Source organism: Saccopteryx bilineata, chromosome 7, assembly GCF_036850765.1.
Source record: "Saccopteryx bilineata isolate mSacBil1 chromosome 7, mSacBil1_pri_phased_curated, whole genome shotgun sequence".
NCBI lineage: Eukaryota > Metazoa > Chordata > Mammalia > Chiroptera > Emballonuridae > Saccopteryx > Saccopteryx bilineata.
The window spans coordinates 6,335,942-6,361,706 of record NC_089496.1 but is presented as its reverse complement, the minus strand read 5'-3'; the positions used below and the strand labels follow the sequence as shown (position 1 = coordinate 6,361,706).

Sequence of the window (25,765 nt, the reverse complement as noted above, 5' to 3'; positions counted from 1 at the left end):
AGGTTACTCGGTCTGCTGTAGCCCCACGGACAAGGCACATATGAGAAAGAAAGCAATCAATGAACAACTAAGGTGTCGCAATGAAAAACTAATGATTGATACTTCTCATCACTCTCTGTTCCCGTCTGTCTGTCCCTATCTATCCCTCTATCTCTGTCCTTGAAAAAAAAAAAGTAGAAAGAAAATCCTTTATATGAAAACATATTTTCCTGTAAGTCCTCAAGGAAAATGTAAGATTTAAAAGGGAAGTACCCATGTTATCTTAGTACTTTGTAGTTTCCAAAGGCATTAATACGCTTTTATCTGATCAGAAATATTTTATTTCCAGCACTCAAACAACACCTCTATTGAAGTAAGTCATTGAGGAGATAAACAGAAAAAAGACCCAGAGCCATAAGTCCTCTTGGCATGAGCAAGATTCTTCACATTTCTGTACCTCTTCCTCCTTTGTCTTCAAAAGTAGACTTGGACTAGTCAATTTTGTAAAACATTTATGGTTCTAAATGATTGAACAACAACAACAACAATACCATAAGCTGGTCTTTAGATAAGTATGTGCTTGCCTAAATCACTTATTGTCTATGAAAAACTAGCAAAACAGTTTAAGAACAAAAAGGGATGACACAAAAAAGCAAAGTCAAGGAAAAGGCTAAACAGGTACACCTTGAGGGCTTCCGCTCCACATAGCTAAACTCATAAGAGCATTGTACAAAATTAGAATTTTAAATCTAAAAAATACTTTATACACACTGAAAAGATTATTTATTGTCAATCTCATATTTTGCTGTTAAGCTCCTAGTATATAATGCAAGATTACAAACTTGTCAATTATGGTTTCATAATAAGAGAAAACTTTTATTTAAGGAGAACTTTAAAATTCTATATTATACTAATCAGAAACTTATCAAAAATTATGTAAACAGAACTTTCTATGAACTGATAAATAACTAGTCTTACAAAAATTAGAAAGTATAGCAGAATAGTACTTAATGGCTCTAAATCTTAGTAAGTTTGCAAACTGAAAGAAACTGACCAATAATATCACAAATGCACTTAAAAATAAAAGAAACATACAATGAAAAACTTTCCAATTATGGATTTAAAGAATGACCACATTTTATTGACAAAATTTTTGATAATGGTTTTGAAAAAGTGGACACAAAACAAATCAAGCAATTAGGAAACAACAATAAAATAATTAACTAAAAAGAAAGAGAAGCATGCTGTGAAATCTACACAGACAAAAAAAATTTCCATATACAAGAAATCAAATTGAAGTAAACATGCAAAAGACAAACCAAGAAAAGTAGAATACATCTTTAGAGAAGGAAAATTAAACATGCAGATAAGTAAGAGTTTGAGTTTTGAGAGTAACAAGGAAGTCTGAGGCCCAATTTACCTTCACTGTCTGACATGGCATGTTGGAAGTCATCCATGATGAACGCAATGTCACGGTCATAGCCTCGAGTCCGTGATTCTTCTCTCATGTGTTGCTGAACTTCAGGCAACGAGTGACTTGATCCAAACTGATCTCTGGTGTCTGCAGATATTGGTGGCAGGGGTCCAGCTGCAGCCCTAGCCATTCCCATTGGTTGGCCAACAGGACTGAGTGGACTTTCTTCTTCAGAATTCTGGGCCACAATTGGTATTCTTCCTCTACTTTGGCTAATTGGCAAACTGGTAGGCTTAGTTCTACCAGAGGGTGATGCATGACCAAAGGAAACATCTAAAGCTTCAGCCTCCTGAGCTTTCAGTCTTAGAGAGGAACTGGAAGAATCTCTTTTGATTGATAAATCAAGCCCATAGACAGAAGAAGGCCTGGAAGAGGGTCTGGACCTGCTGCCACTACTGTATGGCTTATCCGCTTCGTCCTGCAGAGCTGACCGTAAGGTACTTCCTAATGTGCCCAGTCCTGTGCCAAGAGATGATCCCATAAATTTTTGTTGGTCTGTAATATTTTTTCTGAGGCCAAAAGTGATATCATCTTGAAGAAGCCTTGCTCTGGAAGAAATTCCACCAATCGATGAAGTGCTAGAAGTCATATAGCTTGAATAATCAGGTTCAAGGTCTCTACTTTCTTGAATAGGTGAAAATTTGGACATTTTAGGGTCAATTAGTGATTTCTTATGTTTTGACTGCTTTTGATAAAGTATGGCTGCTGGTAGTTGTTTTGCTGCTTGTTTTTCAAGTGTGAGTCTACTAATGCTATACTTTTCAGATTTTGGAAAATGTCTGTAGCTAGTATCAGCATGGTAATAATGGGAAAGACCTGCAAGGTGATCTAAGCTCTCTGCCCCTCTACGGAATTCTTGTTTAATCTGATGTTTCAGAAGCTTTAACTCATAAGGATCCTCCATCGGATCCTCCTCGGCTTTCACATAACTATGCAATCTGGACGAAGTCTGTAAAGGTGCCAGGAAATCTGTCACTTCTTGAGACCTCCGTGTTTCAGTGGTTCTAAGGAGACGGTCTGGTTTTGACAGATCCTTTTCATGAAGACTAAACGCAGTGGTCAATGCTGCTGTTCCTTTGGTAATTTCTCCAATGTCATCAATTAGGACAAAATTTCGTGGAGTATGATGGTCCATATCTGCATAAAAAGAATCTGCAGATATGCTTGATATTGGACTGCTTGCCATGCTACTTCTCTCTTCCAATCCTATTCTCAAGTCTAAGCTATTGTACTTACTACCAAGATGGGAAACAGCATATGTATTATCAGTAGAAACGGGTGCTATCATCAAGGGTTGGTTGCGAATCACCTCATAGCTTGAAGTTATCTTGGGCTCCAAATACAATGTGGTTTGTCGTGGCTTCTGCTGTATCACCATCATCTGAGATGGTAACTGGTAAGAAGGTTGTGGGGTTGGTGTAGGCTGAGCTTGAGGTGTGAAGGACATTGTTGCCACAGCTTGGAAAGTTGGCTGAGTCTGATAAGGTGAAACTTGCTGATGGTACAGAGTTTGTTGCTGAAAATGGGATTGTTGGGTGAATGGGGTAGGTGCTTGGGTAGGAAGAGCAGGGGAAGAGTACTGGTATTGTGTATAAGGACTCGTAGGAGGCACTAGTTGAGATTCTGTTTGGGTTTGTGGGGGTATAAACTGGCTGAATTCAGTTTGGGGAGCAGTTCTTGGTCGCTCTATGCCATGCTGGCTTTCTATTCGGGTTGGTCTGGTGCTGCTCACCTCACTGTCAGACATGTAATCCCGATCCTCAGCTACTCCCTGGAGGTAGGCTCGCTCTCTCTTTTCTCTCTCCTTTAACAACGCCTCTTTCCTTCTGTTAATTCCCATTTCCAGGTACCGCAACTTGGCATCAATTTCCTTTTCTTCCTCATCAAGCTCTGCTTGTTTCTTTCGAAGCTTGGCAGACTCCCTCTCTACAAGATCAAGTTCTCTGTCTATGTCCTGGAGAATCTTGGCTCGTGCCATTGTGTTGGTTCTGCAGATCCTTCTCCTGGAAATGGTGCCCACTGTGCTGTAAGTCGACTGAGTTCCCGTTGAGGTCTCCTCAGGAGGTGGGTTTGGCAGAGTTCTCTTAACTTTTTTCTGGGTACCAGATGGTGTTATGGTTTGAGAACTTTTCGTCTATAATGAAATAAAATATAGTACTTTAATGTCAAGAAAAAAACTAAAGATATAAAAAAACTTCACAATTTACTTTTAAATAAATATGATTTCATATGTTTTGGGTATGACTGTATAATAAAGTAAAAAATTTTACATATGATTTTAAGGATTAGCCACAAATGAAATTAACTGAAAAATCATTTTTTCTTTCTTGGTAACTTGGTTCTTTATTATTTTAACTTCTGTAACATTGGATGTGGGCTTTGAAATTAAGCACAGAACCCATTTCTAGGCAGGCTTATATATATTTCAGTTAGATTCTTAGGAGACCTCTAAAAGCTGATTTTCCATCCTATTTAAGATTACTTATTGAATGTATTCCTAAAATATTTAAATTAACTCTAAAATTTAACTTCTTATGTTTGTTAAAGATAATGCTTATTTACCACTGTTAAGTTCAATTGTTTGCTTTGACCTTTCTACTCCTATATTCACCCCCACCGTGGCTGTCATTGCCATTCCAATAATAAAATGTTTTGAATAAAACTCTCAAGATCTTCATCTTATTTTTCCTAAAAAAGAGTAATCTGAACTATTATCTCATTTAATCTATCAATATTTTTGTGACTATTGGGCTTTTTTATTTTCCTTTAACTTTATTATTCTTTAGTAATTTTAGATTTTTTTTTGATGCTTTAGTAATTCTTACAAAAAGAAAAAAAACCCTGACTGCAATAAAAGCCCCCTGAAACCTTTTTTCAACGAAAGTATATCTTGTGAGTTGGCAGATAATTTCAATTTCATGTGGTTGTCACAAACTTGCATTCTAGTAATCACTGGTTTTGAAAATCATACAATTTTACAATCTCAGAAGACCTGAGAGAACACATTGACTATTTATATAAAACAAGTCTTATATATATATATAAGACTGAGGTAAGCAAAGCTACCCAGCTTTTAGTTGCAGATTCACAACTAGATCCTAGGTCTGCTGCCTTCTGGGTGTAGATTCTTTTTTTTTTTTTTTTTACTTTTTAAAACAAATTTTACTTATTTCTTTTTTAGAAAGAGAAGAAAGAGAAAGAGAGAGAGAGAGAAAGGGGAGGAACAGGAAGCATCGACTCCCAGATGTGCCTTGACCAGGCAAGCCCCAGGTTTTGAACAGGTGACCTCAGTGTCTAGGTTGACGGACGCTTTATCCCCTGCACCACCACAGGTCAGGATAGGTGGAGATTCTTTATCATTCTTTTTCTTTTTCTTACTAATATTATAAAGACCTTCATTCTCTCCTTTTTTCTAATCACCAAATATTGAGGGAAGAAACACAATAGAAAGTATGTAAGAATTATATATAAAAAGTTAGATTATATTTATCCAAGACCCTGCACCTTCAATGTCTTACTATTTCAAAATTCATTTCCTTGTTTTTTTTTTAAATCTGCTTTATGTTACAATTTTTCTGCTCTTTTTATCTATTGTTATCAATTGCTTTTTTTTAAAGAAATCATAATCAGAACCATAGCCTAAGATCAACTGAGGTTTATGTATTACTGACTTTTAAAATATCTGCATGTTAATTCACAATGAGTAAAATAAATAGTGTGAGTTTGAAATAAGGTAGTGATTTTGAAATTGTAGACTCTACCTCCTCACAGAGACATCTCAAGGAATATCGAAAATTGGAGTCTTAAAAGCAGCAAGTTATCCAAATATGTTACTTATTTTCTCTCCCCTTCAAATATTTTAATTTTCCTTAATACTCACAATAAGATCGCAGGGATATTATGAAGATCAAATGAGACCTATGTAAAGTCTTTGGTACATATGACAGGCATCCATTAATATTATTTCCTTATAAAATCCCCTATTTTCTATTAAAAAAACCCATAGATTTTGATAAATTCATGTTTTAACATATTTTTGAAAAAAATTTATTTGCAAAAAAATTAAAATTGAGATCTAATAATCATTTTCTTAATTATTTTTAAAATACTAATATAAATATAGGCCTCCTATTTTTGAAAATTTATCCCATAATAATATTTTCAGTTCTCTAAATACAATGGTATTCAATGAAGGCTGAAATTATTGTTTCTTTTTCTCAAATTGCTTTTGGTATATTTAGTATATGCATGAGAATTTAAAAATATAAAATGGTCATTTATAATACATTATAGTGGTTGTGAAATGGTTTAATAAAACGGTGTTTAATTATGTTACTTTGAAACTATTTTGACATTGCATAAAATGCAGACAATTTCAAAGTAAGTAGTTTTCTTCCCACCAACGGAGGATTAAAAATAGTCACCAATTAATGCAACTCTAAATGCTGATCCTGACAGAAGAGAAAGCATACAAAATAGAGACGGCAACTACAGAACGGAGCAAATAAAGAGAATGAAAAAAACTCTAGGAGACACATACATTTTAAAAATTAAATTTTAAAAATATTGAAGGCGTCCATTAAATTAGTGAATATATTGTTAAATGAAAGAATGAAAATATAAAAGGGTAAAATAAAAGCTTGCTGTGATTAATTTTAAAGGTTCTGAATCAAGGAGTCTGTTTCTCAGAATTCACTGAGTAAAATGAGAGTATATACAAAATCACACGAAAAAGTAAAAGTGTGAGGATCCGCGAAAACAGACTACTGCATTAAGAGTAATGGTTGCCTGACGAGGCGGTGGCGCAGTGGATAGAGCATCGGACTGTGATGCAGAGGACCCAGCTTGAAACCCCGAGGTTGGCTTAAGCGCAGGCTCATCAGTTTGAGCCCAAGGTCACTAGCTTGAGCAAGGGGTCACTCGGTCTGCTGTAGCCCCCCCGGGTCAAGGCACATATGAGAAAGCAATCAGTGAACAACTAAGGTGCTGCAACAAAACTGATGCTTCTCATCTCTCCCTTCCTGTCTGTCCCTATCTGTCCCTCTCTCTGTCTCTGTCTGTCTCGGTCACACACAAAGAGTAATGGTTACTAAAATGACTAGAAATTGATATTAGCTCTTATTACTTATTGCTTATACATGTATAAATTAGTTTCTAATTTAACTTCATGACTAACAGTTTATAGTTTCACTTGAAACAGTAGGCTTAGTCAAACTCATTTTTTTAATTAATATAATCCTAGGTAAAATAAGCATTCTGAGTACTGGGAATTTCTAATTCTCCTCCAGAGTTTCCAATATTTAATCATCCATGACTTGTGTTAATTAATAGTTTGTGTTCCATGTGAGTCTTAGAAGAGACAAAACTGGTTGGTAGAAGTTACATAGTTGGTAAATTAGCTTAGCTGACCTCTCAGTCTCCTCAAATTGAACTAGCTTTGCTGTTCCTACTTGGCAACATAATAGCTTTTACTCTGACTATACAAACAGTTAAAAAGTGGGAGGTGTCTCATGGCCTCCACTGTATTTCTTCCAAATGAGAGGGAGTGTAACACTGTGGTTGAAAGCTTGGTCTGTCTTAGTCTCTACGGAGTTCTAATCCAGGCTCTGCCTTTCAAACTATGAAACCTTTAGCAAATTACTTAAACTCCCTGGGCCTCAGTTTTCTTATATGTAAAAGAAGATGAACATTTTTCCTTATTATTGGTTTAAGAAGCAAATGAGTTAACAACAACAAAAAGAGAGTCTAAATTACTTATTGTCCCAGATGACAGATAGAAATTTAATAGAAAATTGGCCCTGGCTGGTTGGCTCAGTGGTAGAGTGTCAGCCAGGTGTGTGGATGTCTCAGGTTCACTTCCCCATCAGAGCACAGAGGAAAAGCGCCCATCTGCTTCTCCACCTCTCCCCCTCACCCCCTCTCGCTTCTCTCTCTCTCTCTTCCACTCCTGCAGCCATGGCTCCATTGGAGCGAGTTGGCCCCAGGTGCTGAGGACAGCTCCGTGGCCTCTGCCTCAGGCACTAAAAAGGGCTTGGTTGCTGAGCAACGAAGCAATGCTCCCAGAAAGACAGAGCATCGCCACTTAGTAGGCTTGCTGGGTGGATCCCAGTAAGGACGCATGTGGGAGTCTGTCTCTGCCTCCCTTCCTCTAACAGAATTTTTAAAAAGAAGAAAAAAAGGAAATAAATAGAAAATTTAAAGTGATGTCTGGCAATTTATAATTTTAAAATCATAACAATGATTTTAAAACCATAAATAACTTCTAAATTGGATATTTAATTCTAACTCAATCAATATAATGTAAAATATGAGCATAGAAGCAGCCCAAAACAGAGAATCAAAACAAAACTATATAATTGCTTTGAAAATAAGCATAAAAGAAAGTTTGCCATGATTAAAGATACTATATATTTGGATACCATGACTAGAGATGACAACAACAATCTAGAAAAATCTTAGTGTTTAAATAAGATTTTTCTTGATGAATAGCTTAATAAAAGTTGTTTTTAGATAGATCTGGTGCTTTTAAGCAAAAAAACCAAAACAACTTATCATATTATATAAACTGCTCACAAAAATTAGGGGATCAGGGAACATGCAGATACTCCAGTACTTTCAGCCTTTTGTACAGTGCATTTTCACCAATGAAATAAAAGTTGGTTTTGCATCTCATTTGTGTAATTGAACAACTTTCTTTGACTTGTCATTTGCTTTTCTGATGTTTAATAAAAAAATCAAATGCTTCTTTTTTTTATCACTTCATGTTCATTTTGAAATATCCCCTAATTTTTGGGAGCACTATATAACTGTGCAAACAGCAGACCAAAGAAAAGACTGAAGAATAGAATAGATGGAAGTTAAAAAAAAAGCCTAGAAGGGTAGTTCATTAAAAAATACTATTTATTGATAAAGGGGCCAACAACACACAATGGAGAAAAGAAAGCCTCTTCAATAAATGGTGCTGGGAAAACTGGAAAGCCACATGCAAAAGAATGAAACTGGACTACAGTTTGTCTCCCTGTACTAAAATTAACTCAAAATGGATCAAAGATCTAAACATAAGACCTGAAACAATTAAGTAGGATTATAAAGGTCTTTTACATTTAGATAATAAAGATGTGGGTTCACGTCCAAACAGTACATTTCCATACTGATTTATTAATAAATAAGATACTTTGATGGAAATAAACATCATGTAACTTGTTAAAAGATCATCTATATAACAAGACAGAAAGTGAAATTGGAATGTTCTCCTGCTCACAAAAATTAAGGGATCAGGAAACGTGCAGATACTCCAGTACTTTCAGCCTTTTGTACAGTGCATTTTCACCAATGAAATAAAAGTCGGTTTTGCATCTCATTTACATAATTGAACAACTTTCTTTGACTTGTCATTTGCTTTTCTGATGTTCTTGTTTAATAAAAACAAAAATCAAATGCTTCCTTTTTATCGCTTCATATTCATTTTGAAATATCCCTTAATTTTTGTGAGCATTATATAAAGAGAATATATTGGGAACCAGAATTAGTAGGGCTTACTTTTATTCTAAGAAAGGAAAGATGGATTAAGGTAAAACATAACAGAAAGCCTGGTTTGTAAGGAATGAATGGACCTTAAAACAGGAGAATATTTTCTATGTGGAGGGAACAATAAAAAATGTAATATTTTATAGAGACATCAATGATTATCTGGTTTAATTTCATCCTAGTGCTGCATTAATACCTGGGACATGGAAACATATTCAGAGGGTATTTAATGCAAATACAAAGAGAAAATAAATTATACAGAAAAAGAAAAACAACTTGAAACTGTATCCATTTTAAAAGCTTCATTCACATATTTTCTTTCTTTATAGATGGAGAAGGCAACACTGGTTATTACATACTGGTCAAATAAACTCCAATATTTTGTGAAATACCAGGGCAAATCAGGCAGTGTAGCTTTTTTCAAAGAGAAAATTTTGACAGCCCCATTTAAGTTCCTTCCATGGTAATGGAGAGAACACAGAAACAGCAGATACAAGCTGCAGGGCTGCAGTACAGCCTCACATTGCCCCACGATGGAGTCTCCACCATAACTGTGGCCTAAGAGTGAAAGGCCGTCATGCACTTTGTCAGGATCCACATGTGCACCACAGCCTTTCATGGTCTGCATCAACGTAATTAGTCAATTAATGTTTTTTCATCTTGGCAATAATGACAGTTTTGTCCAAATAATTTTATCTTCGGGGTGGTGGCGACTGCTCTGTGCATTGTGGGATGTTTTGTGCTAACTCTGGCCTCTACCAACTAGATGTCATAAGCACATCCTCTCCCACTCATGTAAATCAAATGCCACTTATCTAAGCACTGTCAAAAATTTCTAGGAGAGATGAGAAAAAAATAGTTAACTGTTGAGAACCACTGAGATAGGAGTATATACAAGATGAAGTTCTCAGGAAGAGATAATTGATTTATTGCTATTAAAGTATATCAACAGATGAAGAGAATGCTAGTATTTGCATATCAGAGTGCCTTAGTCTGAATGGAAAACATAAGCTTCTTAGAGGAACTGGGACTTGAATGGTGACTTGAAATAGTAAACTCTTGGGATAAATGGTGAAAGCAAAAGAGATGTTCCAGACTGTGGCAATAATCTGAGCAAATTAATAAAAATAGAAATGTATTAGATTTTTTGCCTTGTTATAAATTTGGTTTATAATCCTAAAGTTAACCCCTGTATTATATAGGAAAATTCTTTCCTACTGGATTAACATGACCTAATATTCAAAAGATGTTCAATCAGGTTTTTTAAAATATAGTTTTATTAGAGAACAAGGAGAAAATAACCAGATACCTACAACAATGAGAATTAGTCCATTTGGTATAGAAAATTAATCTTTCTAGTCTAATCTCATAAAAATCTTAGGATAATTTCTACCACCGCAGTAACTAAGGAAAAACTAGAAGGTAAGTAATTGCCAGTCTGATTGCAAAATTATGTAAATAATAGTTCTTTGTTAAAGATTGCCAGTTACTCTAAGTTCAAAAAAGAATCAATGGTGTAATTAAAAAAATTATAACCTTAAGAGAACAGGACAATTATATAAATTGAGAAATAAACACCAGAATCACTAAGGGAGATTAGTTTGATAATTAAGCTAAATTTTAAAATCAAGAAGTTCTTGCCACCTCAAAACTAATTTAAGAAAAAAGAATTAGAACAGTAACAAGAAAAAAAAACATTTATCTGATAGTGAGAAAAAAATTTTTAAGTTGAATAGAAATTGCTCTTAGTGTTTGTTCCACCCGATTTGAACTTCCATCCAGAGCCCTCATTTACTCTGCAGGTGACAGTAGGTGTTTGTCTTGATAAGAAGATCATGTACTCATACATAGTATCCTGCTCTCTGACTTCACTTGCTCTGTTGTGTACCTGGCCATTCCTTCTTAGGGTGTAAATATCTACAGACTTATGTCTTTGAAGCATTAGAAAGGTAGGTAAATGTCAAGGATTTTTTTCCTTCAACCAAGATAGTTCTTTAAAATATATGAAAATGGGTTACTATATTTGTTTAACTTTGGGAAGTTAGGCTGAAGGATGATGATAAAGATATAAGGAAAACATGAGGCTGCAAATCAGAAAATATGCCTTCACATGTCCTTTCCTGTAATTTGACTGGAAGCAGAGTTTTACAATGAAATTAGTTCACCTTCAATGGGTCTACCCCCACCCCAATATCAATATTTGCCAATTTTAAGACAACATAGCAGCTGAATGGAAAAATAGCATTCTGTTCTATGAACTATATCATTAATAGCATGTTCCTAAAACAGACCTATTATTTGACACCATCCCACCCTCACCCCCACACAGAGCTAAAACACACAAAGTGTTTAGTTTAAGGGCTCCATGATTTCTACTGCTTTAAAAGATATAAGAAAGATAAAAGAAAACATAAAAGTGGCCTGTAAAAAGTAAAATTCTAAATAATATCACTCATGGAAAAATACTTTAAAAACCGATAAAGCATTTAAAATCCATTAGGAATTACAAGAGACACACTGCCTGGCATATACACAATGAAGTCCTCCATCTCTTCAACTAGAGTGCTGCGGAAGAGTGTAGTAACTGCTTCTGTGAATCCAAACAGCAACTGAGCAGTATCATCATTGCTATGAGATTATCACTGAATTATTTAAAAATCGTAGACACTTTAACCAACAAACAGTGTTGACTCGCTATTGCCATGGGAGAGAATTTACCATTTGTGAATGTAACTGAAATAGTTTTTAAAAAATAGTTTTTCTCTCATAGTTATACTATTCTAGTAAAAAGGAAAAAGTGAGCAACACTATTATATGACCCTATTAATAGAAAGAAACAAAGTAACAAAAGGTATTTAAGAGTCACACACAATGTATTTCCCTAAGTCTAGTAATATAGACAAAAATGTTCTCCAAACAATATTGTGAACATGGTACTACTCAATGTTTCATTAGACATCTTTAAGCTTTTCCTTAATGCACCTGGTGTCCCAGTTTGTTTTGTTTTCTTGCTAAAAGTCATTGCTTTTGGGCTAAGCAGCCAAGCAGAAAACTAGTTTCTACCTCAAGAGTTAGAAGCATCTGAGATGTCAGTCTGTGCAACACTTATTGCTTTATATTTTCTGGAATGTTTCAGAGATTAATTTCTTTGCTTTCTTAAAATTTGCCTAAAGAATTTTACAAATTCCTCTTACAAATTTTTTTAAGGATGAGCATTTTTGTATGTGTGTATATATACCATATGGATTTCTCCTTCCTCCGTCCCTAACCTTGTCTTTTCTGTCCCATTCTTTCCTAACGTTAAATCAGATGGCTATATTCCAGTGTTTGGAACAAAGAATATGCTAGTCCTTTGATATAGCTTATATAATGGTCATAGTATGTGTGACTTTGGTTTTCAGACTGTCAACTGCTTTATTCAATGATCAGACACAGATCTAGAGTTCACAAGGAATATCCATATTTCATCACAAATCTCTGAAGTGTTCAGAAGTAATGATCACTAGAAATTAAATTTAGGAAGTTAAGGAAATAGAGAACTAGGTATTAGATCATCACACACACATATGGCAAGAACACAATAAATGGTAGATATTATTATAAATGGTTAACTGATTGTTTATAATATGTACTTCTTGAAAACAACAGCAACAATTCTTTAACAGAAATGAAGTGGTTTTACGACTTAGGCAAGATGTAGCACAGGCAGTTAGGGGCTACAATGTAAGGTCTAACTAAATAATATCAGTCAGATTTCTAGAAAAACCTATTGTTCTGTCATTCCAGTCACTGCTCCAACTACAAAGGCTGAAGACGAAACTAAAAACTTTTATATAAGTATTAAAGAAGAAACTGATGACACACCAAAACCAGACTTGCTAATAATTATAGATAAATGAAAAATAAAATTAGAACATGAAGTAGAATCAAATGTCATTGGAAAATTTGGACAAGGGGTCAGAAATGAAACAGGAGATCAGACTATGGATTTCTGTGAATCCAGACTTGTCCATCACTAACACATGCTTCAAATAACTGAGCAGATGACTATATACATGAACTTCACCAGATGGCCAATACAAAAATTAAATAGATTATGAAATTAGAAGCAGGAGATGGCAAAGCTGTGTTCTCTCTGCCAAAACAAGACCAGGAGCAGATTGTGGTACTGACTACGAACTGTTACTACTAAACATTAGAGCAGGGGTTGGGAACCTTTTTGGCTGAGAGAGCCATGAATGCCACATATTTTAAAATGTAATTCCATGAGAGCCATACAACGACCCGTGTACATACGTATGCATTATCCAATAAAAATTTGGTGTTGTCCTGGAAGACAGTTGTGATTGGCTCCAGCCACCCACAACCGTGAACATAAGCGGTAGGAAATGAATGGATTGTAATACATGAGAATGTTTTATATTTTTTAACGTTATTATATTTTTTATTAAAGATTTATCTGTGAGCCAGATGCAGCCATCAAAAGAGTCACATCTGGCTCGCGAGCCAAAGGTTCCCGACCCCTGCATTAGAGCATTAAGAGAATTGTAGTGTCAAAATATAATGTAAATAACATTCCCAATGGATTTAAAGTCATATAAAAAAAAGAGATTCACACTGTTATACTCAGTTTACCAAGAACCAGAAGCACTGTGGACTGAAACTAGAACTATTATTAGGGAAGAGTGTGAAAGACAATGCCTGAAGTAATAAGAAAATAAAAACTGATAAAGGAATGGGACTACATCAGACTAAAAAGTTTTTTCTCAGCAAGAGAAACTGACAACAAAATAAACAGAAAGCCAACTAAATGGGAAATGATATTTTCAACCAACAGCTGAGATAAGGGCCTAATATCCAAAAGATACAAAGAACTCATAAAACTCAACAACAAACAAACAATCAATCCAATAAAAAATGGAAAGAGGACATGAACAGATACTTCTCCCAGGAAGAAATACAATGGCCAACAGATATATGAATAGATGCTCATCTTCATTAGTTATTAGAGAAATGCAAATGAAAACTACAATGAGATACCACCTCACCCCTGTTAGATTAGCTATTATCAACAAGACAGATAATAGCAAATGCTGGAGAGGCTGTGGAGAAAAAGGAATCCTCATTCACTGTTGGTGGGAATGTAAAGTAGTATAACCATTCTGGAAGAAAGTATGGTGGTTTCTCAAAAAACTGAAAATAGAATTGCCTTATGACCCAGCAATCCCTCTACTGGGTATATACCCCCAAAACTCAGAAACATTGATACGTAAAGACACATGCAGCCCAATGTTCACTGCAGCATTGTTCACAGTGGCCAGGACATGGAAACAACCAAAAAGCCCTTTAATAGAAGACTGGATAAAGAAGATGTGGCACATATACACTATGGAATCTACTGAGCCATGAGAAATGATGACATCGGATCATTTACAACAAAATGGTGGGATCTTGATAACATTATATGGAGTGAAATAAGTAAATCAGAAAAAACAAAGAACTACATGATTCCATACATTGGTTTGACATAAAAACGAGACTAAGAGACATGGACAAGAGTGTGGTGGTTACCGGGGGTGGGGGGTGGAGGGGGAGCACGGGAGGGAAGGAGGGAGAGAGGAAGGGGAGGGGGAGGGGCACAAAGAAAATTAGATAGAGGCTGACGGAGGACAATCTGACTTTGGGTGATGGGTATGCAACATAATTGAATGACAAGATAACCTAGACATGTTTTCTTTGAATATATGTACCCTGATTTATTGATGTCACTCATTAACATTAATAAAAATTTATTTATATAAAAATTAAAAAATAAAAATAAAAATTGAGAGGGATGACAAAATACACACTAAAATTGTTAAAGTCACCTGATAGAAAATAAATAAAAGATGACAAAAGCAGGGTTAGTATCTTGAACACACAGTTCTTCAATTACTATCATGTAAAAAAAAAGAGAACTATTACAATAGTCAATGTAAAAATATATAAAAGAAAAACTATAATAAAAATTAAGAGATCTCTACCATGAGATTTAAGAAATAAAAAGAAAATTCAAATCTAAACTTGGAATGCTCAATGCCCAGAAGGAAGCACATTATCTGACTAGGATAAAATAAAGGAAACGTGGAACGAGTACATTCAAAATCTATGCAGAAGAAGATTCTGAGGAATCTTCTGTAAGTCTAGAAAGCAAAGTGAAAGCTGCCGTGAAAGTACTGAGAGGAAATAAATGACCAGGTGTAGTTGGGATACCAGTAGAATTATTTCGAACTGCAGACACTGAATCTGTCAAAATCCTAACAAGAATGTGTCAAAAATATGAAAAACGAAGCAGCGACCTACAGACTGAAACCAGTCAACTGACATAACAATTTTCAAAAAAAGAAACATCAAGAAGTGCAGGAACTATAGGACCACTGCTTTAATTTGCCATGCAAGTAAAGTGATGCTCAAGGTGATTGAGAATGGTTTCTACCTTAAATGGAGCAAGAAATGCTGGATGCTCAAGCTGTAGTTAGAAAAAAGAAGAGGCACTTGAGACATAATTGAGAACATTGGTACTGGATTGTGGCAGAGAAATTAAGAAGGTTGGCCTATGTTTTATAGACTACAGGAAAGCCTTTCACTGTGTGGATCATCAGAAGCTCTGGGTTGCTCTGAAAGAGATAGGTGTGCCTCAGTGCTCGATTATCTTGAGGAGCAACCTGTATGTGGACAGGAAGCCACAATAAAAGCAGAATATGGAGCAAAACAGGATGATTTCCTATAGGCAATCCTGTCAGCAAGGATACATTTGTATCTCACTATTTGTTTAATCTGTATGCAGAACTTGTCACACAAGAAACTGCATAGACTCAGAGGAAGAAGAAATAAAAAGAAATATCTTCATATTGGAGATATGCAGATACCACCTTTTTTTTTTTTTTTTTTTTTACAAGAACTGGGAGAGAGTCAGAGAGAGGGATAGATAGGAACAGACAGACAGGAACAGAGATAGATGAGAAGCATCAATCATCAGTTTTTCAATGCGACACCTTAGCTGTTCATTGATTGCTTTCTCATATGTGCCTTGACCTCAGGCCTTCAGCAGACCAGGTAACCCTTTGCTCGAGCCAGCAACTTTGGGTCCAAGCTGGTGAGCTTTTTGCTCCAGCCAGATGAGCCCGCGCTCAAGCTGGCGACCTTGGGGTCTCAAACCTGGGTCCTTCCACATCCCAGTCCGAAGCTCTATCCAATGCGCCACCGCCTGATCAGGCAGATGATACCATCTAACTGGCAAAAAGCAGCAATGATTTGAAATTACTGCTGATGAAAGTGAAAGAAAATAGTGCCAAAACAGGACTGCCTTTGAATATCATGAAGATGAATATACTGCCTCCAGAAGAAATATATAACTTTATCATAGACAATGAGAACATTGAAATTGTCAAAGATTTTGTTTACACTCATTAATTCAAAAGGAGACTGCAGCCATGAAATCAAGACAAGGCTGACTGGGAAGAGCAGAAAAGAAAAATTAGGAAAGATCACTAAGAGCAAAGATGTGTCATTAGAGACCAAGGCTAAGGACATTGTCACTCCAACATTCTTCATTACTATGAAAAAAACACAAAAGTTGGACAGTGAAGAGGCTTATAAGGAAATAAAGTAATTCATTCTGAAATATGGAGTTGGAGGACAGCTCTTTGGATAATCTGGACCACCAGAAAGACAAACAGGTCCTAGAGAAAATTAGGCCCAGAACATTGCTGGAGGAAAAATAACAAAATTGAAACTGTCCTATTTTGGGCACATCCTGAGAAAGAAAGTTTTTTTTTGTTTGTTTGTTTTGTTTTTTTAATTTTTTTTAATTTATTCATTTTAGAGAGGAGAGACAGAGGAGAGAGAGAGAGACGGGGGGTGGGGGGGAAGGAGCTGGAAGCATCAACTCCCATATGTGCCTTGACTATGCAAGCCCAGGGTTTTGAACCGGCAACCTCAGCATTTCCAGGTCGACGCTTTATCCACTGTGCCAACAGGTCAGGCAAGAAGGGTTTTTTGAAAAGACAATAATGCTGAGAAAAACAAAGCAGCAGGAATAGAGGAAGATCACATATGAGATGACTTGACTCCATAAAAGAAGTCATAGGTATCAGTCTAAGAAGCTGAGCAAGGCTGCTAAGTGTAGGATATAATAGACATCACCCATTTATTGGGTCATCAGGGGTCAGGACCAATACATGGCATGTAACACACATGATATTATTTAGTATGCATATGAAAATTCAATGGAAATTATGATTTCTTGTTATTAGGAATTCAAAAATTTATAAACTAAAAGCTTTCCCTAAAATCATAAAAATTTTTGAACTTCACCACCTGATCTAATAATGATTCACTGGAGAAAAATAGATAAGGCCATGATATAAAATATTCAGCCTGACTGAGGCTGAATATACTGAAAAGAATATAGGATTTGGGCCCTGGCCGGTTGGCTCAGTGGTAGAGCGTCAGCCTGGCGTGCAGAAGTCCCGGGTTCGATTCCCGGCCAGGGCACACAGGAGAAGCGCCCATCTGCTTCTCCACCCCTTCCCCTCTCCTTCCTCTCTATCTCTCTCTTCCCCTCCCACAGCCAAGGCTCCATTGGAGCAAAGATGGCCCGGGCACTGGGGATGGCTCCTCGGCCTCTGCCCTAGTCGCTAGAGTGGCTCTGGTCGCAACAGAGCGACGCCCCAGAGGGGCAGAGCATCGCCCCCTGGTGGGCAGAGCGTCACCCCCTGTTGGGTGTGCCGGGTGGATCCCGGTCGGGTGCATGCAGGAGTCTGTCTGACTGTCTCTCCCCGTTTCCAGCTTCAGAAAAAATACAGGAGAAAAAAAAAAAAGAAGATAGGATTTGGACTCAGTAACTCCTTTTACTTCAGTGGTTTAATATAAGATAAAATTAGATTAGTTCTAAGTACTTAGTAGACTGCGTGGATACAAAGCACTCAATAAATGATGGCTGGTATATTATAACTACTGTTACTATAGAGATCAAATGGGATTATATAAACACATGTTTGCCTCCCACAAAAGAGAAAACAGGAAAAAGCTCTACAACATAGAATCTATACTTTTCTTAATGGTAAAGAATGATCCATCTATAAAAAGATAAGCTTAATACAGTTAACTACTTCATGTAAAGCTAAAAATGAAATGGGTAAGCTATCAATTATTTTTGTTACTCATATGCCAAAAGTGAAAAAAAACATATTATAAATTAAAATTTGATGTCATGATTGGAGTGAAATCATGGAAAACGTAAAGTGGGAAATTCTAAGAATCAGTCCTTCTATTAAATTAACCATTGGACTAGCAAAAACAGATAGAATCAACCTTTCTGTATTTCTAGAATCTAATAAAAAAGCTTTGAGCAAACATGGGAAGGTTTAATGAAGAAAGAGACTACTCTAATTCAGTAGGAAGCACTGTGGTGTTTTTGCTTACAGTTTTACAATCCCCACAGTTTAGTTCAGATACAACATCTAGACAGATAAACTAAAAACCAGAGGACTTAAAAATCATAAACCTATTAGAATCAATAAACATATATAGAACACTCACCCCAACAATGAAAAATATACATTATTCTCAAGTACACTTGGAATATTTCCTAGATAGACTCTTATGTTGGGCTACAATACAAATATCAACATGTTTAAAAAGATTGAAATCATATAAAGTATATTTTCTTATCACAGTGAAATGAAGCTAGAAATCAATAAATAAAGGAAAACTAAAAAATTCTCAAGTACATGAAAATCAAACAATACACTTTTGAAAAACCAATGGATCAGAAAAGAAATCACTAGAGAAATACAAAGAAACAACTGTAGAATGAATGAAAATAAAAAACCAAGATCCAAAACATGGCATGAAGTGATAGCAGTTCTCAGAAGGAAGTTTAGAGCTATAATGCACATAATAAAAAGAAAGTTCTCAATCCAATATCCTAACTTGACATATATGGAATTTAAAAAAAAGGAGCAAAGTAACAGAACAAAACAATAAAAAAAAAAAAAAATAAAGAATCCAAAAAAATAAAATAGAATCAATAATATCAAAAGTTGGTTATTGCCCTGGCCGGTTGGCTCAGTGGTAGAGCGTCGCCCTGGCATGCAGAGGTCCCGGGTTCGATTCCCGGCCAGGACACACAAGAGAAGTGCCCATCTGCTTCTCTACCCCTCCCCCTCTCCTTCCTCTCTGTCTCTCTCTTCCCCTCCCACAGCCAGGCTCCATTGGAGCAAAGATGGCCCGTGCGCTGGGGATGGCTCCTTGGCCTCTGACCCAGGTGCTAGAGTGGCTCTGGTTGCAACAGAGCGACGCCCCAGAGGGGCAGAGCATCACCCCCTGGTGGGCAGAGCGTCGCCCCCTGGTGGGCATGCCGGGTGGTTCCCGGTCGGGCGCATGCGGGAGTCTGTCTGACTGTCTCTCCCCATTTCCAGCTTCAGAAAAATACAAAAAAAAAAAAAAGTTGGTTATTTACAAAGATCAAGACAACTGATAAAATTTTAGTTAGGCTGAGAAAAAAATAAGACAATACAAATAAATAAAATTATTAATGAGAGTAGGGATTTAATAGCAAGCTTACTTAAGCAAAAAGGATCATAAGAGATTTCTACAAACAATTTCATGCCAACAAACTAAATAACCTAGATAAAATTGAAATGGACAAATTCCTAGAAATAGCAAATCACTAATGAAATTTAAAAACTTTGAAGATATTTATAAAAAGAAAAGAAATTGAATTATTAAGCAAAGAAAATCCCATCAATAACCAAAAAAAGTTTAGGATCAAATTGCTTTCCTGGTGAATTCTGCCAAACACTTGAAGAAGAATGAGCACCAGTATTCATGAAATATTTTTAAAAATGGGAGTGTACACTTCCTTATTTATTTTATTAGGAGAATATTAACTTGAGATCAAAGTGAGCCTATGGAAAGAGATAGAGCCTTGAATCCAAGAAGCAAACAGAATGTTAAATTACCTCAGCCCAAACAGACGTACTTCAAGGCACATCGTAATAAAATTGTCAAAAATCGATGACAAAGAAAGAATACTCAAGGCAGCTAGGAAAAAGAAGAACATAACATATAAAGGAAAGCCCATTAGGTTATCATCAGACTTCTCAGCAAAAACTCTGTAAGGCCAGAAGAGAGTGGACACAAACATTCAAAGTATTGAAAGAGAGGAATTACCAGCCAAGAATACTATATCCATTAAAGTTATCCTTCAATATGAAGGACAAATAAAAACTTTTACAAACATATAGAAGTGAGGGAGTTTATCACCAGAAAAGTCCCAGTGCAGGAAATACTCAAGGGGATTATTTGACCAGACACAAAGAACCAAACTAATCAAAACTACAAGGTATAGCTCCAACAGGGTCACAATAAAAACAAGAATAATCTGTGACAATAACTTAAAAGGGGAGAGGATAAAGATTTACAGTAGCAAAGGAGGATGGAGAGCAGGAGCACTCTTAAAACAAAGGACTCTTATACATATGTACATTTTCCTCTAAATAACCTAATGGTAACCACCCACAAAAAAGCTATTACTGAAACACACAGTTTAAAAAAGAAGAAACAAGGGAAAGAAGTATGGAATACCACCAAACAAAAATGACAGAAAAAAAAGACAGAAGAACCAAAAAACACAGAGCTACCAGAAAACAAAACATAAAATGGAAATCCTCAAATGTCAATAATTATCCTAAATGTAAATGGATTGAACTCACTAATAAAGACTCACAAAGTAGCAGAGTGGATCAAAAAGCAAAACCCAACCATATGCTTCCTTCAAGAGACATATCTAAGCTGCAAGGACAAAAGTAGACTCAGAGTGAAAGGCTAGAAAAAATGATTCTCCAAGATAATAATATCCAAAGGAAAGCAAAGGTAGTCATACTCATATCTGACAATGCTGACTTTAAGATAACAAAGATAACCAGAGACAAAGATGGACATTTCATAATGATAAAGGGGACACTGTATTAAAAAAGACATAGCCCTTTTTAATACATATGCACCAAATTAGAGAGTACCAAAATATATAAGACATCTAATAACTAATATAAAAATCTAAGCAGACAAAAACACAATCATACTTTAAGATTTCAACATACCATTGACAACTATAGATAGATCCAAAGAGAAAATTAATAAAAAAAGTATCGACCTTAAACGATACACTGGACCAAATGGACATAATAAACATTTACAGGACATTTCTTCCCCAAACATCAGATTTTATATTCTTCTCAAGGATATATTCTTGAGAATATATTCTCAAGGATAGACCATATGTTGTGCCACAAAACTAACATCAACAAATTTAGGAAGATTGAAATTATACCAAGCATATTTTGTGACCATAAGGCTTTGAAATTAGAATTCAACTATAAAATGGGAGTAAAGAAACCCACAAAAAAATGTGTATATTAAACAACATATCAATAATTCTAAAAACTGACTGAGGCAAAGAACAAATAAAAGCAGAGGCCAAAAGATATATACAGACAAATGAAAATGACAACACGACATATCAAAATTTCTGGGATGCACTGAAAGTAGTAATAAGAGGGAAGTTTATATCATTACAGGCTTATATCAAGAAACAAGAGAGATCCCAGGTAAACAACCTAACATCATTTCTTAGGGAAAACTAGAAAAAGAAAAAAAAAGAAACCCAAAGTCAGCGGAAAAAGGAAATAGTAAAAATTAGAGCAGAACTAAATGAAATAAAGAACAACAGCAACAAAAACTATAGAAAAAATTAATACAACAAATAGCTGGTTCTTCGAAAAAATCAATAAAATCGACAAATCATTGGCTAGACTCACTAAGGAGAAAAGAGAAAGGACTCATATAAACAAAACCTAACATGAAAGAAGAGAAATTACTACAGACATCATGGATATACAAAGGATCATAGTAGAATATTATGAAAGATTGTATGCCACCAAATTCAACAACCTAGCGGAAATGGATAAATTCCTAGAACTATACAATCTTCCTAGGCTGAGTCACAAAGAAGTGGAAACCTAAAGAGACCTATAAGCAGGGAAGAAATAGAAACAACTATCATCAATAAAATATCAGCAAACTGGATCCAGCAATACATCAAAATGATCACACATCATGATCAAGTGGGACTTATTCCGGTACAGGGGAGGGGAGGCAAGGTTGGTACAATATATGCAAATCAATAAATGTGATTCATAACATAAATAAAAGGAAAAATAAAAATCACATGATTATATTAATAGATGCAGAAAAAGCATTTGATAAAATCCAGCACCCATTTATGATAAAAAAAACTTTCAGCAAAGTGCGAATACAGGGAACATACGTCAACATAATAAAGGCCATCTATGACAATCCCACAGCCAACAGCATACTAAATGGGCAAAAATGTAAAAACAATCCCCTTAAAATCAGGAAAAAGGCAGGAGTGCTCCCTTTCCCCACTCTTATTCAACATAGTTCTGGAAGTCATAGCCACAGCAATTAGACAAGAAGAAGAAATAAAACGCATCCAAATTGGAAAAGAAGTAAAACTATCATTATTTTTTGATGACATGATACTGTACATAGAAAACCCTAAAGTCTCAGTCAAAAAACTGCTAGACCTGCCTGATAAATGAATTTGGCAAGTTGGCAGGATATGAAACAGATATTCAGAGATCAGTGGCATTTTTATATAACAATAATAAACTATCAGAAAGTGAAATTAAGAAAACAATCCCCTTCACTCTTGCAACAACAACAAAAAAAATAAAGTACCTAGGAGTAATTTAACCAAGGAGTTAAAAGACTTGTACTTGAAAAATTATAAGATATTGAAAAAATAAATCAAGGAAGATATAAAAAAGTAAAAGCATATACCTTATTCATTAATAGGAAGAATAAACATCATTAAAATGTCTATACTACTCAAAGTAATCTAAAAATTCAGTGCAATTCCTATTAAAATACCAATGGCATACTTCAAAGATAAAGAACAAATATTCTAAAAATTTATATGGAACCAAAAGAGAATGTGACTTGCCTCAGCAATCTTGAAAGTAAAGAACAAAGTGGAGGAATCATGCTTCCTGATATTGTTATACAAGGTCATTGATATATAAGGTCATTGTAATCAAACCAGCTTGGTACTGACACTAGAACAAGCATACAGATCAATGAAACAGACAGAGAATCTACAAATAAACCCATGCCTTTATGGTCAATTGATATTTGACAAAGGAGTTAAGAACATACGATGGAGTAAAGACAGTCTCTTTAATAAATGGTGGTGGGAAAATTGGATAGCTACATGCAAAAAAGAAAAAGAAATGAAACTAGACCACTAACTTACACCATTCACAAAAATAAACTCAAAATGGATAAAAGACTTAAATATAACTCACAAAACCATAAAAATCTTGGAAGAAAATATAGGCAGTAAACCCTTGGATATCTCTCATAGCAGTATTTTTGCCAATTTATCTCCACCAGCAAGTGAAATAAAAAACAAAAAAAGAGGGAGGGGGACTATACCAAAATAAGAAGCTTTTGAACAGCAAAAGACACCATTAACAAAATAAAGAGACAACCCACACAATGGGAGAACATATTCACCAATACGTCTGATAAGAGGTTATTAACCAAAATTTATAAAGAACTTCTAAAACTCAACACCGAGAAGGTAAACAATCCAATTAAAAAATGGGCAAAGAAACTGTAGAGATATTTCTCCAGAGAGGACATACAGATGGGCAACAGGCATATAAAAAATATTCAACGTCAATAATCATCAGAGAAATGCAAATTAAAAACACAATGAGATACCACTTCACAACTGTTAGAATAGCACTCGTGAACAAATCAACACACAATAAATACTGGTGAGGGTGTGGATAAAAGGGAACCCACCTACACTGCTGGTGGAAATGCAGACTTGTGCAGCCACTATGGAAAATAGTATCGTGATTCCTCAAAAAATTAAAAATGGAACTGCCTTTTGACCCAGCTATCCCACATTTAGGAATATATCCCAAGAACACCACATCACTGATTCTAAAGAAGAAATGCACTCCTAAGTTTATTGCAGCATTGTTTACAATAGCCAAGATCTGGAAACAGCCTGAGTGTCCGTCAGTGGACAAGTGGATTAAAAAGTTGTGGTACATATACACAATGGAATACTATGCGGCCGTGAAAAAGAAGGACATCTTACCTTTTGCAATGGCATGGATCTGACTTCAAATTATACTAAAAAGCTACAGCAATCAAAATAGCATATTATTTGGAGAAAAACAGACATATAGATCAATGGAACAGAATCGAGAGCCCAGTAATAAAACCACGTATATATGGACAAATAATCTTCAACAAAGGAGCCAAAAACACACAATAGAGAAAAGAAAAATTCTTCAATAAATGGTGCTGGGAAAATTGAAAACCACATGCAAAAGAATGAAACTTGTACCCCCTTGATAGAAGATTGGATAAAGAAGATGTGGTACATATGTACAATGGAATACTACTCAGCCATAAGAAATGATGACATACGACATCTATGGCAACATGGATGGATCTTGAAAACATTATACTGCCCTGGCCAGTTGGCTCAGCAATAGAGCGTTGAACCAGCGTGTGGAAGTCCCCAGTTCGATTCCCAGTCAGGTCACATAGGAGAAGTGCCTATCAGCTTCTCCACTCTGCCCCCTCTCCTTTCTCTCTATCTCTCTCTTCCCCTCCTGCAGCCAAGGCTCCACTGGAGCAAAGTTGGCCCAGGTGCTGAGGATGGCTCCATAGCAGCCACCACAGGTGCTAGAATGGCTGTGGCCACAACAGAGCAATGTCCCAGATGGGCAGAACATCGCCCCTGCTGGGCATTCCGGGTGGATCCTGGTTGGGTGCATGCAGGAGTCTGTCTGACCCCCTCCTGCTTCTAACTTCAGTAAAATGAAAGTAGAATATTAAAAAAAAAAAAAAAGAAGAAAACATTATACTGAATGAAATAAGTAAATCAGATAAAGCTAAGAACTACATGATTTCACACATAGGAGGGATATAAAACTGAGACTCATGGATATAGAATAAAGTGAAGTGGTAACCCGGGGACAGGTGTGTAGGAGAGGGGAACGGGGTTGGGAGGGCATGGGGGGAAGGGTGCGAGGAGGGACAAATATAACGTGACAGAAAATGATTTGACTTTGGGTCAAATTACACAACATAATCAACATTTCAAATGCTATAGAAATGTTTACATGAAACCTATGTACTCTTATTGATCAATGTCACTCAGTTAATTTTGATAGAAAGTCTACTCTTACTACTGCTATTTTGCACTGTATTTAAAATTCTAGTCAGAGAAGCTAGGCAAGAAAATAAATAAAAGACATCCAAATTGGAAAGGAAGAAATAAAACAATCCATTCACAAATGACATGATCCTACATATAGAAAATACTATGAATGTACAAAGCTAATGAACAAATTCAGTAAAGTTGCAGGGTCCAAGATTAACAGAAAAAGTTGTCCATTGTATTTCCATATACCCATAATGGCCAATCTGAAAAGAAAATCAAGAAAAACATTTTCATTTATATCAGTGTTCTTTTTTTTTAGACATTTTTTTTATCTTTATTTTTATTCATTTTTTAGAGAGGAGAGAAAGAGAGAGAGAGAGAGAAGGGGGAGGAGCAGGAAGCATCAACTCCCATATGTGCCATAACCAGACAAGTGCAGGGTTTTGAACCGGCGACCTCAGAGTTCC

The 25,765-nt window shown here is 35.7% G+C and overlaps 1 protein-coding gene across 1 annotated transcript in view; it reads right to left on the bottom strand.

The window, feature by feature from the left end:
- PCLO (piccolo presynaptic cytomatrix protein) overlaps window positions 1-25,765 on the bottom strand; it is a 479,118-nt gene that overhangs the window by 170,724 nt on the left and 282,629 nt on the right. Inside the window, exon 7 of the mRNA XM_066239334.1 lies at window positions 1,400-3,587. Within this exon, the coding sequence (XP_066095431.1) occupies window positions 1,400-3,587 (2,188 nt within the window). The remainder of the gene's footprint in view (window positions 1-1,399; window positions 3,588-25,765) is intronic.